At 43.4% G+C, this 13054-nt stretch overlaps 2 protein-coding genes across 2 annotated transcripts in view; one reads left to right on the top strand and one right to left on the bottom strand.

Annotated features, from left to right (window-relative positions):
• Positions 1-445: 445 nt before the first annotated feature.
• Positions 446-6142, bottom strand: qrsl1 (glutaminyl-tRNA amidotransferase subunit QRSL1). Its single transcript, XM_021584559.2, has 10 exons — positions 5997-6142; positions 5472-5631; positions 5260-5358; positions 5071-5167; positions 4786-4947; positions 4385-4676; positions 4082-4274; positions 1765-1882; positions 1369-1574; positions 446-1073 (listed from the first exon to the last, which is right to left on the bottom strand). Exons 1-10 carry the CDS (start codon positions 6018-6020, stop codon positions 856-858), a joined length of 1569 nt encoding a protein of 522 aa, XP_021440234.1. The 5' UTR covers positions 6021-6142; the 3' UTR covers positions 446-855.
• Positions 6143-6186: 44 nt separating this feature from the next.
• rtn4ip1 (reticulon 4 interacting protein 1) overlaps positions 6187-13054 on the top strand; it is a 31162-nt gene continuing 24294 nt past the window's right edge. The window contains exons 1-4 of the mRNA XM_021584560.2: positions 6187-6689; positions 7438-7595; positions 10210-10278; positions 12849-12973. Of these exons, the coding sequence (XP_021440235.1) occupies positions 6410-6689; positions 7438-7595; positions 10210-10278; positions 12849-12973 (632 nt within the window). The 5' untranslated portion in view covers positions 6187-6409. The remainder of the gene's footprint in view (positions 6690-7437; positions 7596-10209; positions 10279-12848; positions 12974-13054) is intronic.

Raw genomic sequence — 13054 nt, forward strand, 5'->3', positions numbered from 1 at the left:
CCTAAAGATCTAATAGGCAAAACCAATCCTATATCATCACTCCTACACTGAGACTTGGTGAATACGGGCCTAGATGATCCTACACCCAATCCTAAACGTAACCTTTAGGGGATGAAATTAGCTATACCAGACTTTCTACTCCGTGTTTGTTGTGCCATGTGACTCACCGTGCCTCAGGGTATGGTAATCTAACCTAAGGCAAACTAGTCTCCTCACAACCCTCCCATGAGGGTTGCTTGGAACTGCACACATTAACAACCATTCTCAAAGTTATCAAAACATATTCTGATAAGGTAAACATTAGTATATAAGATTAAATTGCCTTGTAAAGTTTTACTATCTGCACTGTGTATGGAAAGTGGTTTGTGTTCTTTTGTTCCAAGTACAAATATTGACAAAAGCCTGAAAACTCTGCAGACACACAGTAGTTGCTTTTAAGTACACATTTCACAAGATAAAGTCTCATTTATAATGGCCATTATGATCAGACAGACGTGTAAACATGCTCCTAATGCAACGTGTGAAAGGGTTCTCTGTACAAATCAAATACTACTGAAACAGTTTATCTTCAAACACAAGGGAGCAACATTTCAAGGTGTTCCTTTACTAACATTACAAATTGAACTGTACTGTACATGATGCAATGGATAGATTTTCCTTCAGGCTCGTAAGCGCTTTTGAAAAACTACTGGCTGAAATTATACAAAAGTTCTGGAGCATCACTTTAAGTGGGTTCATTCGGTGGTAGTACCCTGGAAAAGTACCCGGAAAAGGCCTTTTTCTGTGTATGTCCTTTCCTTGACCATCATACATCTGAGTAGCTCTGTATCATTAGTTTAGTGTCCATGTTTCTCCTCATACAACGGAGGTCTGCTCTCTCTCATGGACCTCCTCACCCATCTCCCCCTCTCCGGCATCTCCATGGTAACGGATGGGGGGAAAGCCCACCTTCTGCTCTATCCACTGGGCTACCGTCAGCAGCTTCCTGTCCTGGAGGGCGGGGCCTATCAGCTGCAGGCCAATGGGAAGGCCTCTGTTTGATAATGCTGTTGGCACGGAAACAGCAGGGAGCCCTGGGGAAGAAATAGAGAGTTGAAGGGGTAAATGTGAGAAGGGAGAAAGGTTTGGAGGGTAAGGTTGTCTGAAGATCAGTGGCTGCGGGTATAAAAGACGGGTGAAACTTTAACTGTCCTCAAAGTGATCGGTTTTCTTTTGGAGATGAACTGTTTGAGATAGACATTAATCTGATATCTAAATCAATGGGTTGACCGAACTATGAATTCCAACCCAATTCCTTTGAAAAGGGAGAGTTAAAAGATTAACATTATTTCCCTTGAAGTGTCGGGGGAGTGTGTGTTTCCTCAGTACCTGCCATATTGACAGGCTGTGTAAAAATGTCCTCCTGGGCACTGCGTGTGCGGTTGTCTTCCTGCATGAAGTCCGTGTATCGCATGGCGTCACTCAGTGTGGTGGGCGTGAGCAGCACATCAACACCAGAGCTGAACACTCGCTTGAAGTCCTCCGCTATTAGCCGCCGCACCTGCTGGGCCTTCACAAAGTAGTGCTCGTAGTTCCTGAGGGAGGCAACCTGTGAGAGATCTTAACTTTTGTCCAAAAACTCTAATTTCTGCTTCCATCCCCAACATGATCACCGATCTTACAGTAGTAAAAATGTGAAGTATTTATTTTGAAATTAGCTAAAAATAAGCTGTTGAAATTAAAATGTGTTTTTTTTTGTTACTGAAAATGTGTGATGTATCTTACTGTCTGAGCAGGAAGTAGTTCCCGGAGAGGATTCTTCCTCGTACAACATCATTGAATCCCTCGTGGCGAGTGGTGCTATACATTGCCTCTGTTGAACTGTCGATCCCACTACGGTGGCCTGTGGAGAACAATTCACAAATAATATCATATCAATCTTGCTTTACAATGACAAATCCCTTGTAAATAAATATTATGTTGTTGTTTTTTGTATAGGTTTTATTGTCACATATGCCGGATAGGTGCAATGAAATGTGTTGTTTTACAGGGTCAGCCATAGTGGTACGTCCTTTCTGTGCAAATTAGGGTCAAGTGCATTGCTAAAGGGCCCATCAACCGATGTTTCACCTTGTCGTCTCAGGTATTCGATCCAGCAAGCTATTGGTTACTGCCCAAACGCTGTAACAGCTAGGCTACCTGCCTCCCTACACACACAGCAATAATGAAAATAAACAGAGGTGGCCATCATGGGCTTTGCTGGCTATAGGGCATTTACATTGGGGCAAAAAAGTATTTAGTCAGCCACCAATTGTGCAAGTTCGCCCACTTAAAAAGATGAGAGAGCCCTGTAATTTTCATCATAGGTACACTTCAACTATGACAGACAAAATGAGAAAAAAAATCCAGAAAATCACATTGTAGGATTTTTTTATGAATTTATTTGCAAATGATGGTGGAAATTAAGTATTTGGTCAATAACAAAAGTTGATCTCAATACTTTGTTATATACCCTTTGTTGGCAATGACAGAGGTCAAACGTTTTCTGTAAGTCTTCACAAGGTTTTCACACACTGTTGCTGGTATTTTGGCCCATTCCTCCATGCAGATCTCCTCTAGAGCAGTGATGTTTTGGGGCTGTTGCTGGGCAACTCAACTCCCTCCAAAGATTTTCTATGGGGTTGAGATCTGGAGACTGACTAGGCCACTCCAGGACCTTGAAATGCTTCTTACGAAGCCACTCCTTCGTTGCCCGGGCGGTGTGTTTGGGATCATTGTCATGCTGAAAGACCCAGCCACGTTTCATCTTCAATGCCCTTGCTGATGGAAGGAGGTTTTCACTCAAAATCTCACGATACATGGCCCCATTCATTTTTTCCTTTACACAGATCAGTCGTCCTGGTCCCTTTGCAGAAAAACAGCCCCAAAGCATGATGTTTCCACCCCCATGCTTCACAGTAGGTATGGTGTTCTTTGGATGCAACTCAGCATTCTTTGTCCCCCAAACACGACGAGTTGAGTTTTTACCAAAAAGTTATATTTTGGTTTCATCTGACCATATGACATTCTCCCAATCTTCTTCTGGATCATCCAAATGCTCTCTAGCAGACTTCAGACGGGCCTGGACATGTACTGGCTTAAGCAGGGGGACACGTCTGGCACTGCAGGATTTGAGTCCCTGGTGGCGTAGTGTGTTACTGATGGTAGGCTTTGTTACTTTGGTCCCAGCTCTTTGCAGGTCATTCACTGTGGTTCTGGGATTTTTGCTCACCGTTCTTGTGATTATTTTGACCCCACAGGGTGAGATCTTGCGTGGAGCCCCAGATCGAGGAAGATTATCAGTGGTCTTGTATGTCTTCCATTTCCTAATAATTGCTCCCACAGTTGATTTCTTCAAACCAAGCTGCTTACCTATTGTAGATTCAGTCTTCCCAGCCGGGTGCAGGTCTACAATTTTGTTTCTGGTGTCCTTTGACAGCTCTTTGGTCTTGGCCATAGTGGAGTTTGGAGTGTAACTGTTTGAGGTTGTGGACAGGTGTCTTTTATACTGATAACAAGTTCAAACAGGTGCCATTAATACAGGTAACGAGTGGAGGACAGAGGAGCCTCTTAAAGAAGAAGTTACAGGTCTTTGAGAGCCAGAAATCTTGCTTGTTTGTAGGTGACCAAATACTTATTTTCCACCATAATTTGCAAATAAATTCATTAAAAATCCTACAATGTGATTTTCTGCATTTTTTCCCCTAATTTTGTCTGTCATAGTTGAAGTGTACCCTATGATGAAAATTACAGGCCTCTCTCATCTTTTTAAGTGGGAGAACTTGCACAATTGGTGGCTGACTAAATACTTTCTTGCCCCACTGTACAATAAATGTAACGTTAAGGAAAACTTCACTTTGTTGGGATTTCAAATAAAATTACCTTCGTCTTGCATTTACTGAGCTATATAAATTAACACCATAGATCATCAAACAATGGCATAGCCAGACAGACAAATAGTCAGATAGATCAAACCACTCAATTCAATACAACTTAATCCATAAGTGGCAATTAGAAAAACATTTTCAGCACAGGGCATTAAATATTGAAACCTGGTTTGTACCATATTCCAGGCCGTCAAAGCGTGCCATGTTGGATGCCACCTCGGTGTGGCATAGGACGTGGTAGCAGACGATGGAGTGCTGGGTGTGGGGGAGGGACACCTGCTCCACCCGTGCCCCCGCCTGCTCAAACATGTCCGCCACACGGTTCCACTGGGCCAGGGTTTCCTGGGACAGACCTGGGGCGTGGTACTCCTGACGATGAGGGAAAGGACACACAACACAACCAGAACAACAATCTCCACGTTAAACCACTGGGATGAGCGGAGAAGCCTGATCCTACTGGGAGAATAAGGAAAGCTCACCTTGGGAATGCCAACACAGATGTTCCTGACATCAAAGTCATCGAATAGGTGTGTCAGTGTGGAGGGGTTATGGGTTATGGTAGTAGAGTCTTTGACATCATGTCCTTGAAGAATATCCAGGACTGTAGCTGCGTCATAGACACTCCTGGTTATGATGCCTGGGACGTCCATGGAGTTGACCAGGGGGATGAGGCCATGTCTGGACACTAGGCCGTAGGTGGGCTTCAGGGCCACAACACCACACAATGCCCCTGGGTTACGGGTGGAGCCACCTGTATCCGATCCTAAAGAGCTGCAAGTACCAGAACAAGGAAACAATAAATAATTTGTGTGTTTAAATTGTCATTTCAGTTTGGAACAGTCCAAAGCTCTTGAACGCAGCCCTGGGTCTGCAGACTCACAGGAAGCTGGTGAGAGAGGCCACGGCTGCAGCACTTCCTCCAGAACTGCCTCCAGTGATGACCCAGTTAGAGTCCGGGTCAGCCCCAGTCTGCTCTCTGTAAGGGGCGGCGTAGCTCCAGGGGTTCCGGACAGGTCCAAAAGCACTGTCAGTACTGCCTGCACTGGAGAAGGATGGAGGGAGGGATGTAAATGAAGGCCAGAAGATGATAATAATCTAGTACTTCTGCAAATAAATATAGTTCTTAGTGTGTGTATAGTTCTTGAAATGTGTTTAAGAGGCTTACCCCATTGCAAACTCATCCAGGTTAGTTTTCCCCATGAGAACAGCACCCTGATCAAGGAGCTTCTGAACCACTGTAGCACTGTATGGAGGAATGTAGTCTACAAAACAGAGAGCAGGGGATTAGGATTATCAATGCACCCAACTCAAATGAGGAGCAATGAATCCCTGTTTTAGATATTAGGGGACATACCTTTCAGCATTTTGGAGGCACAAGTGGTCTTGATGTTCTCTGTGCAGAAGTTGTCCTTCACAGCAAAAGGGATCCCATCCAGTGGACCTTTGGGTGCACCTGTAGGAAAGAAAGATAATAAGGCAAGACCTGATCATAATCTGCACTGTACAAAACATGCATACAGCACACATAAACAAACAGATACAGACAGAGAGACAGGAAACACACACCTTTGAGGAGCCTACTCTCAGCCTCCTGTGCCTGTTTCAATGCAAGCTCCTCTGTCACAGTGATGTAAGCATTGAGATAGTGAGTTTTCTTGATGCGGTCCAGGCATTTTCGACACAGTTCCGTGGGGGAGATCCTACCTTCCCGCAGAGCCAAGGACACCTGTCAAATAATGTGAAATGTGTATGATTCTATAATAATCACAATAATTTCCATTTTGTGAACATGGTTGCTGAATCAACATGACCAATTTGTACACTGCTGAAATGGTTGGAAATCTGTGCCATTCAACTTTAACCATGTCTCTGTGGGGATGTGGGCTAATACATTGATGTTTTAGATGTAATACTGTAGCTAGCCAACTAACTCCCAGAGTTTAAGGCTTTGCATCAGTTGATATGTGTAACTAGGTAGCTAACGTTAGCTAGCTACATTACATTGCAACTAGCAGACTAATCGTTATTGCCAATAAAGTACGCCAAATACAAACTAGCTCATGTTACGGGTAACGAGTTTATTACACGTACCTCTCTTATAGACAAGCTCAGCATACTTTCTATGTCATTAGCCAAATCAACCTGGGAAATTTTCAGCAACCTTCAGCGACTGGAGGCTGCCATGTTTGTTTCGCGTCTGGAATCCCAACATCGTGCTCTGTGATTGGATGTGGGATGAGTAAGCCGCACTACCATTGGTTGAGTAGAAGCTGTCAGACGCTGGCAGCAGTAGACGAGGAAGCAGTATTAAGTGCAGAGCTAAGTGAACACTGTCTTTCCAGACTGTAAAAACTATAGTATCTGCAACTTTTCCCATTGTATTGTCTAATGAATGGAAAGATTAGATATCAGTCATTGAGCTAATTGTAGTCGCGTCCATGGCTTGATAAATAATGTGCAGTTTGAAGAGCAAGTGTATTGACAATTGATATCTGGAGATAATCATGCTTCCTTTGAGACAGTTTGCTTGCAGTTGGTGGTCGTGTCTCCTTAACAGTAGAGCACCATGTGTGAAAACATTGGTCCACGGAGATCAGAGGAGACTGTTCAACACCTCAAACAGCCGTATGACAATAATGCCTGCTTGGGTTATCGATAGATACGGCAGCAATGATGTCCTACGGTTCACTAAAAACGCGGGCTTCCCAATCATCAACTATCCGAATGAAGTCGTCGTTCAAGTCCATGCCGCAGGTCTAAACCCCATTGACGTCAGCATGAGAGGTTGGTGATTGATAAAGATGTTTGGTACCCGTGATAGGATACCTCTTCATTGTTCATGTCAGTGGTTTTCCTATAACCTTCAGTTCTCAGAGAACATAGACTATCAGATATTTTACATATAGCCTGTGCTTGACTTGGGCAGGAGTACCGGCACCTCAAATGTTCTACTGCTTGAGCTCCTGTTCCTCTTATAGAATATAAGCTCAACCGTATTGTGGAGCTCCTGCACCTATATGAAGACAGATGCAAGACATTTTCACATTTGTGCACACACCACTAGTGAAAAGGAAATTCAACATCCCTCAGTCTAAACTGCTCTCATTCAGAGTTGACTGAGCATCTGTTTTTTTGCCATTCAAATATGGCCTGTGTGAGAGAGAGAGCTGTGTGGGCATAATGGATCACACCAGGTAACGAGTAAAGCTCTTCTGACGCAAAGGGAAAGTAGACTGACGAAACGTGTGGTTTGGGTGTTGAATTGTGAATCATCAAACTCCTTACCCACTCCCACCTCTCAACGACTGGTAAACCACAGCTAGGCCTATATGTGCTCTTTGAGGAGGTAGGGTGCCTGGAGTTCTTCATGGTTACCTCTCGGCATATTCAGTGATGATCTTCCCAGTTAATCTGTGTTCTCATCATTGTGGTCTCTGTTCGTACCTGAATCCACATGTCTCCACGTGGACTGTTTATGTGGTTATTTCTAATTTGGTTCGGCCTCATTTCTGTGTTGTTTCTGCCCTCTCAGGTGGGTATGGGGCTGCCACTATGGCCATGAAGAGAGACCCCCTGAACATCAACCAGTCGGGCAGTGAGTTCCCCCTCATTCTGGGCCGAGATATGTCCGGAGTCATCATGGAGTGTGGTCTGGATGTGGCACCAGCCTACTTTAAAGAGGGGGATGAGGTAACACAAACACAGGCCCCAGGATGGAGTAGAATAGGGTGACACTTTCTCGTGTGTGTGTGTGTGTGTATTTATATTTATACTATAAGCCTATGTGGCTCCACAGTACCTCATGAAGTCATGTCATTGTGGCATGTTATGACAATGAGGGTCTGTTTTTTTGGCTCTTCTGTTAGTGCTTTGTTTACTTAATCCAAGTGCAGCTGAGATGGGGAGTACCTCATTGTATAATGTTACATTTAATTGCACCACCTTGGGGCAGTAGTGTAGCCATTAATTGGTTGATGGGTGCATCAAAAAATATACATTTAACTTCCTGCAATTCTACACATTTTTATATGAGGCTGAGAGAAAATGTTACTGTTTTAAAGCTAATGTCCTTCAATTCTACAGATTTTGCCTTGGGGCAGAGAGGAACATGTGCAGTTTCATAGCTAATCTCATGCTATTCTACAAAGTTTGGCTGAGTGAAAATGATGCGTTTTAAAGCTAATTAAAGCTAAACTATAAGTGTGTTGACTGATAAAAGCACTAGATTATGAGCTGTCTTGTTTGCTAAATTAATAAATGAAGTAGGCAGTGGCATGGTGCATATAGCCATAGAATCACAGTGACATACTATATGCATCAATACAGTCATATTTGTGGTTTAATGGGGTTGTGGCTTACAGTTAGTTATTTTCGGCCACCCATCCCGAGAGAGTGAATGTTATTCCAGTGCACTGCACTGCTTGCTAGGAATTATATCTGATGGTGTTTGCATGTTTAGGTAAAAAGACAAATAATGTCCTGTTTGGAACACTGGGCGGATTCGATTATGCTGAGTACCGGTCTATGGCCCGTGACGTGAATGAGCAAAAGCCGTGACGGAGGACTGCCCTTCTCAAATGGAACAGTAATCTGCACCGCTCGGTCATGTTGTCAACAAGGTAGCATCGTGTTTTGTTTCAAACTAGTTTTCATTGTTAAGTCAGATAAAGCGTTTTTATCCAAAGCAATCACTTTTGCATGTGAAAACACAGAATGCTACTCATTACTCCTCGTGCTTGATGATGTCACTTTGGTTTTGAGCCAACTTCGCCATGGGCAATCATCTGTCACCTGGTGCAAAACATACCTACCTGGGCACCCGGGCCAGATTAATAGAATCCCCGCACTGACAAGTAGAGCATAATTTTACAATAAAATAAAAAAATCTGATTGGGTGGGCCTGGTTCCCCAGTAGGTGGGCCTGTGGCTTGCAGTGAAACACTATCCCATAAAATGGATGTAAACATAACATACACTACATGACCGAGAGTATGTGCACACCTGCTCTTTGAACATCTCATTCCAAAATCATAGGCATTGATATGGAGTTGGTCCTCCCTTTGCTGCTATAACAGCCTCCACTCTTCTGGGAAGGCTGTCCACTAGATGTTGGCACATCGCTGCGGGGAGTTGCTTCCATTCAGCCGCAAGCTTTAGTGAGGTTGGGCACTGATGTTGGGCGATTAGACCTGGCTCGCAGTCAGCTTTCCAATTAATCTCAAAGGTGTTCGATGGGGTTGAGGTCAGGGCTCTGTGCAGGTCAGTCAAGTTCTTCCACACCGATCTCAACAAACCATTTCTGTATGGACCTTGCTTTGAGCACAGGGGCATTGTCATGATGACACAGGAAAGGGCCTTCCCCAAACTGTTGCCACAAAGTTGGAAGCACAGAATCGTCTAGAATGTTATTGTATGCTGTAGCGTTAATATTTTCTTCCACTGGAACTAAGTGGCCTAGCCTGAACCATGAAAAACAGCCCCAGACCATTATTCCTCCTCCACCAAACTTTACAGTTGGCACTCTGCATTGGGGCAGGTAGCGTTCTCCTGGGCATCCGCCAGAACCAGATTAGTCCGTCGGACTGCCAGATGGTGAAGCGTGATTCAACACTCCAGAGAATGCTTTCCACTGCTTCAGAATCCAATGGTGGCGAGCATTACACCACTCCAGCCGAGGCTTGGCATTGCTTATGGTGATCTTAGGCTTGTGTGTGGCTGCTCAGCCATGGAAACCCATTTGATTAAGCTCCCGACGAACAGTTCTTGTGCTGACGTTGCTTCCAGAGGCAGTTTGGAAAGCTGTAGTGTGTGTTGCAACCGAGGACAGATGATTTTTACGCACTAAGCGCTTCAGCACTCGGTGGTCCCATTCTGTGAGCTTGTGTGGCCTACCACTTCGCGGCTGAGCTGTTATTGCTTCTAAATGTTTCCAATTCACAATAACAACACTTACAGTTGACCGGGGCAGCTCTCGCAGGGCAGAAATTTGACGAACTGACTTGTTAGAAAATTGGCATCCTATGATGGTGCCATGTTGAAAGTCACTGAGTTCTTAAGTAAGGCCATTCTACTGCCAATGTTTGTTTATGGAGATTGTTTGGCTATGTGCTCGATTTTAAACAACTGTCAGCAACGGGTGTGGCTGAAATAGGCGAAACCACTAATTTGAAGGGGTGTTCACATACGTTTGTGTATATAGTGTATATCCAAACAGAGAATAAAACAATATTTGTATCTGTGCCACCCATTCAGGGTCATTCTAGTGCATGGTTGGTTAAGCCATTGTTGTTGTTTTTATTCTCAGGTGTGGGCGGCCATTCCCCCATGGAAACAAGGCAGCCTGGCTGAGTTTGTGGTGTTGAGTGCAAATGAGGTACTGTTTTGTGTCTGACCCGTTTATGTTTTATGTTGTAGTTTTGTTTGTTTTCCAAAACCACTGTTTGCTTATTTCTACATTGTGCATGCAAATATGTGCACGAGTAGTTAACATTTCAGTTGAACTACTGTATGTTTTTTAAAATCTCACTTTCTTTACCACTACCAGGGATACTCTGCTTTCTCTAGCATATATTCAAGAGACAATGCACAGTAGCGTTGGGATACCTTGGTATAGGCAATACTAGGTATCTCTTGTGAGCTAAAGGATGTTGCTAGGCTGGAATGGACTTTTGGGATAGACTACAATTGGTCTCAGATTTGAGAAGGAAAGCTGCAGGCAGTGTGGCTCCATGCTGCTGCTCAGTGAGGCATGGTCATTAATGGCTTCAGTGTTTACCCTTTGATTAGCGTGGGTGTGGCCAATGGAGTGGTTTTAGAGGCCCTCTTTACATTTCAAAATGATAAAGCTATTTTTCTGCAATTCTAAACATTTTTCCATGGGGCAGAGACAGCATTTCACAGTTTCAAAGATAGTTTCCTGAAATTCTATGCAATAATTTATTGGGCTGAGAGAAAATGTGCAGTTTTAAAGCTAATTTCATGCAGTTCAACACATTTTCCCCATGGCTTATTCCGTGTTCTTATGCTATCTAAGTGAGTCAAACATGACATTTTATATTCTCCCTGACTGTCTAGTTTTTACTTAGGTGATTGCTATTTCTCAACGATTCTCTTATTTCAAAAAAATATTGCTCCATTATCTTTTCTACATGCTTTGTATCTGGTTTTAGTCGTTTAAGTTTACACTGAAAACGTTTTACCATCCCCAAAATGATATACAGTACCAGTCAAAAGTTTGGACACACCTACTCAGGGTTTTTCTTTATTTTTTACTATTTTCTACATTGTAGAATAACAGTGAAGACGTCAAAACTATGGAGTCATGTAGTAACCAAAAGCATGAAACAAATCAAAATATATTTAAGATTCTTCAAAGTAGCCACCCTTTGCCTTGATGACAGCTTTGCACACTTTTGGAATTCTCTCCACCAGCTTCATGAGGTAGTCACCTGGAATGCATTTCAATTAACAGGTGTGCCTTGTTAAAAGTTAATTTGTGTAATTTCTTTCCTTCTTAATGTTTTTGAGCCAATCAGCTGTGTAATGGTGGTATAGAGAATAAGAAGTCCATATTATGGCAAGAACAGCTCAAATAAGCAAAGAGAAATGACAGTCCATCATTACTTTAAGACATGAAGGTCCGTCAATACGGAACATTTCAATCACAAAGACATTTCTATCATTTCAATCACAAAAACCATCAAGCACTATGATGAAACTGGCCCTCATGAGGACCGCCACATCCTCTGCTTCTACTGCAGAGGATAAGTTCATTAGACTTTCCAGCCTCAGAAATGGCAGCCCAAATAAATGCTTCACAGAGTTCAAGTAACAGACACATCTCAACATCAACTGTTCAGAGGAGAATGCATGAATTTGATTTTATTTGATCTTTATTTAACTAGCCAGTTAAGAACAAATTCTTATTTTCAATGACGGCCTAGGAACAGTGGGTAAACTGCCTTGTTCAGGGGCAGAACGGCCGATTTGTACCTTGTCAGCTCAGGGATTCAAACTTGCAACCTTTCGGTTACTAGCCCAACGCTCTAACCACTAGGCTACTCTGCCGCCCCATGGTCAAATTGCTGCAAAGCAACCACTACTAAAGAACACCAATAATAAGAAGAGACTTGCTTGGGCCAAGAAACACAAGCAATGGACATTACAGGTTGAAATCTGTCCTTTGGTCTGATGAGCCCAAATGTGAGATTTTTGGTTCCAAACGCCGTGTCTTTGTGAGACACAGAGTAGGTGAACGGATGATCTCCGCATGTGTGGTTCTCACCGTGAAGCATGGAGCAGGAGGTGTGATGGTGTGGGGGTGCTTTTCTGGTGACACTGTCAGTGATTTATTTAGATTTCAAGGCACACTTAACCAGCATGGCTACAACAAGCCATTTGTTTTTCAACAATGACCCAACACACCTCCAGACTGTGTAAGGGCTTTTTGACCAAGAAGGAGATTGATGGAGTGCTCAATCAGATGACCTGGCCTCTACAATCACCCGACCTCAACCCAATTTAATGGGAACTCCTTCAAGACTGTTGGAAAAGCATTCCAGGTGAAGTTGGTTGAGAGAATGCCAAGTGTGTGTAAAGCTTTCATCAAGGCAAAGGGTGGCTGTTTGAAGAAACACTTTTTTGGTTACTACATGATTCCATATATTTTATTTCATAGTTTTGATGTCTTCACTATTATTCTACAATGTAGAAAATAGTAAAAATAAAGAAAAACCCTTGAACGAGTACTGTAGGTGTGTCCAAACTTTTGACTGCTACTGTATGTATAAATAATGTGGCGGTGTGCCCCTGCTAAATGCATTTAGGGGAAACACTGACCTTTCTATGGGAACAGGGGGAGAAATTAGACTTACCTCAGCCTTTTGACATATGGACAGATATTTGTGACCTACTTCTGAGTGCGCCATTTTGTGTCCGTGCCAGGTGTCCAAAAAGCCCAAATGTCTGAGTCACATAGAGGCGGCGGCTGTTCCTTACGTAGCTGCCACAGCCTGGTCTGCCCTAGTCAACACAGGAGGCCTCAACAAGGACAACTGTGCCAAGAAACGGTAAGTACACACATGCACACACTCTCTCTCTCACACACACACACACACACACGTTTCCTGCCACTTTGAGTTCAAGTTGTC

Source organism: Oncorhynchus mykiss, chromosome 25 (assembly GCF_013265735.2).
Source record: "Oncorhynchus mykiss isolate Arlee chromosome 25, USDA_OmykA_1.1, whole genome shotgun sequence".
Taxonomy (NCBI): Eukaryota; Metazoa; Chordata; class Actinopteri; order Salmoniformes; family Salmonidae; genus Oncorhynchus; species Oncorhynchus mykiss.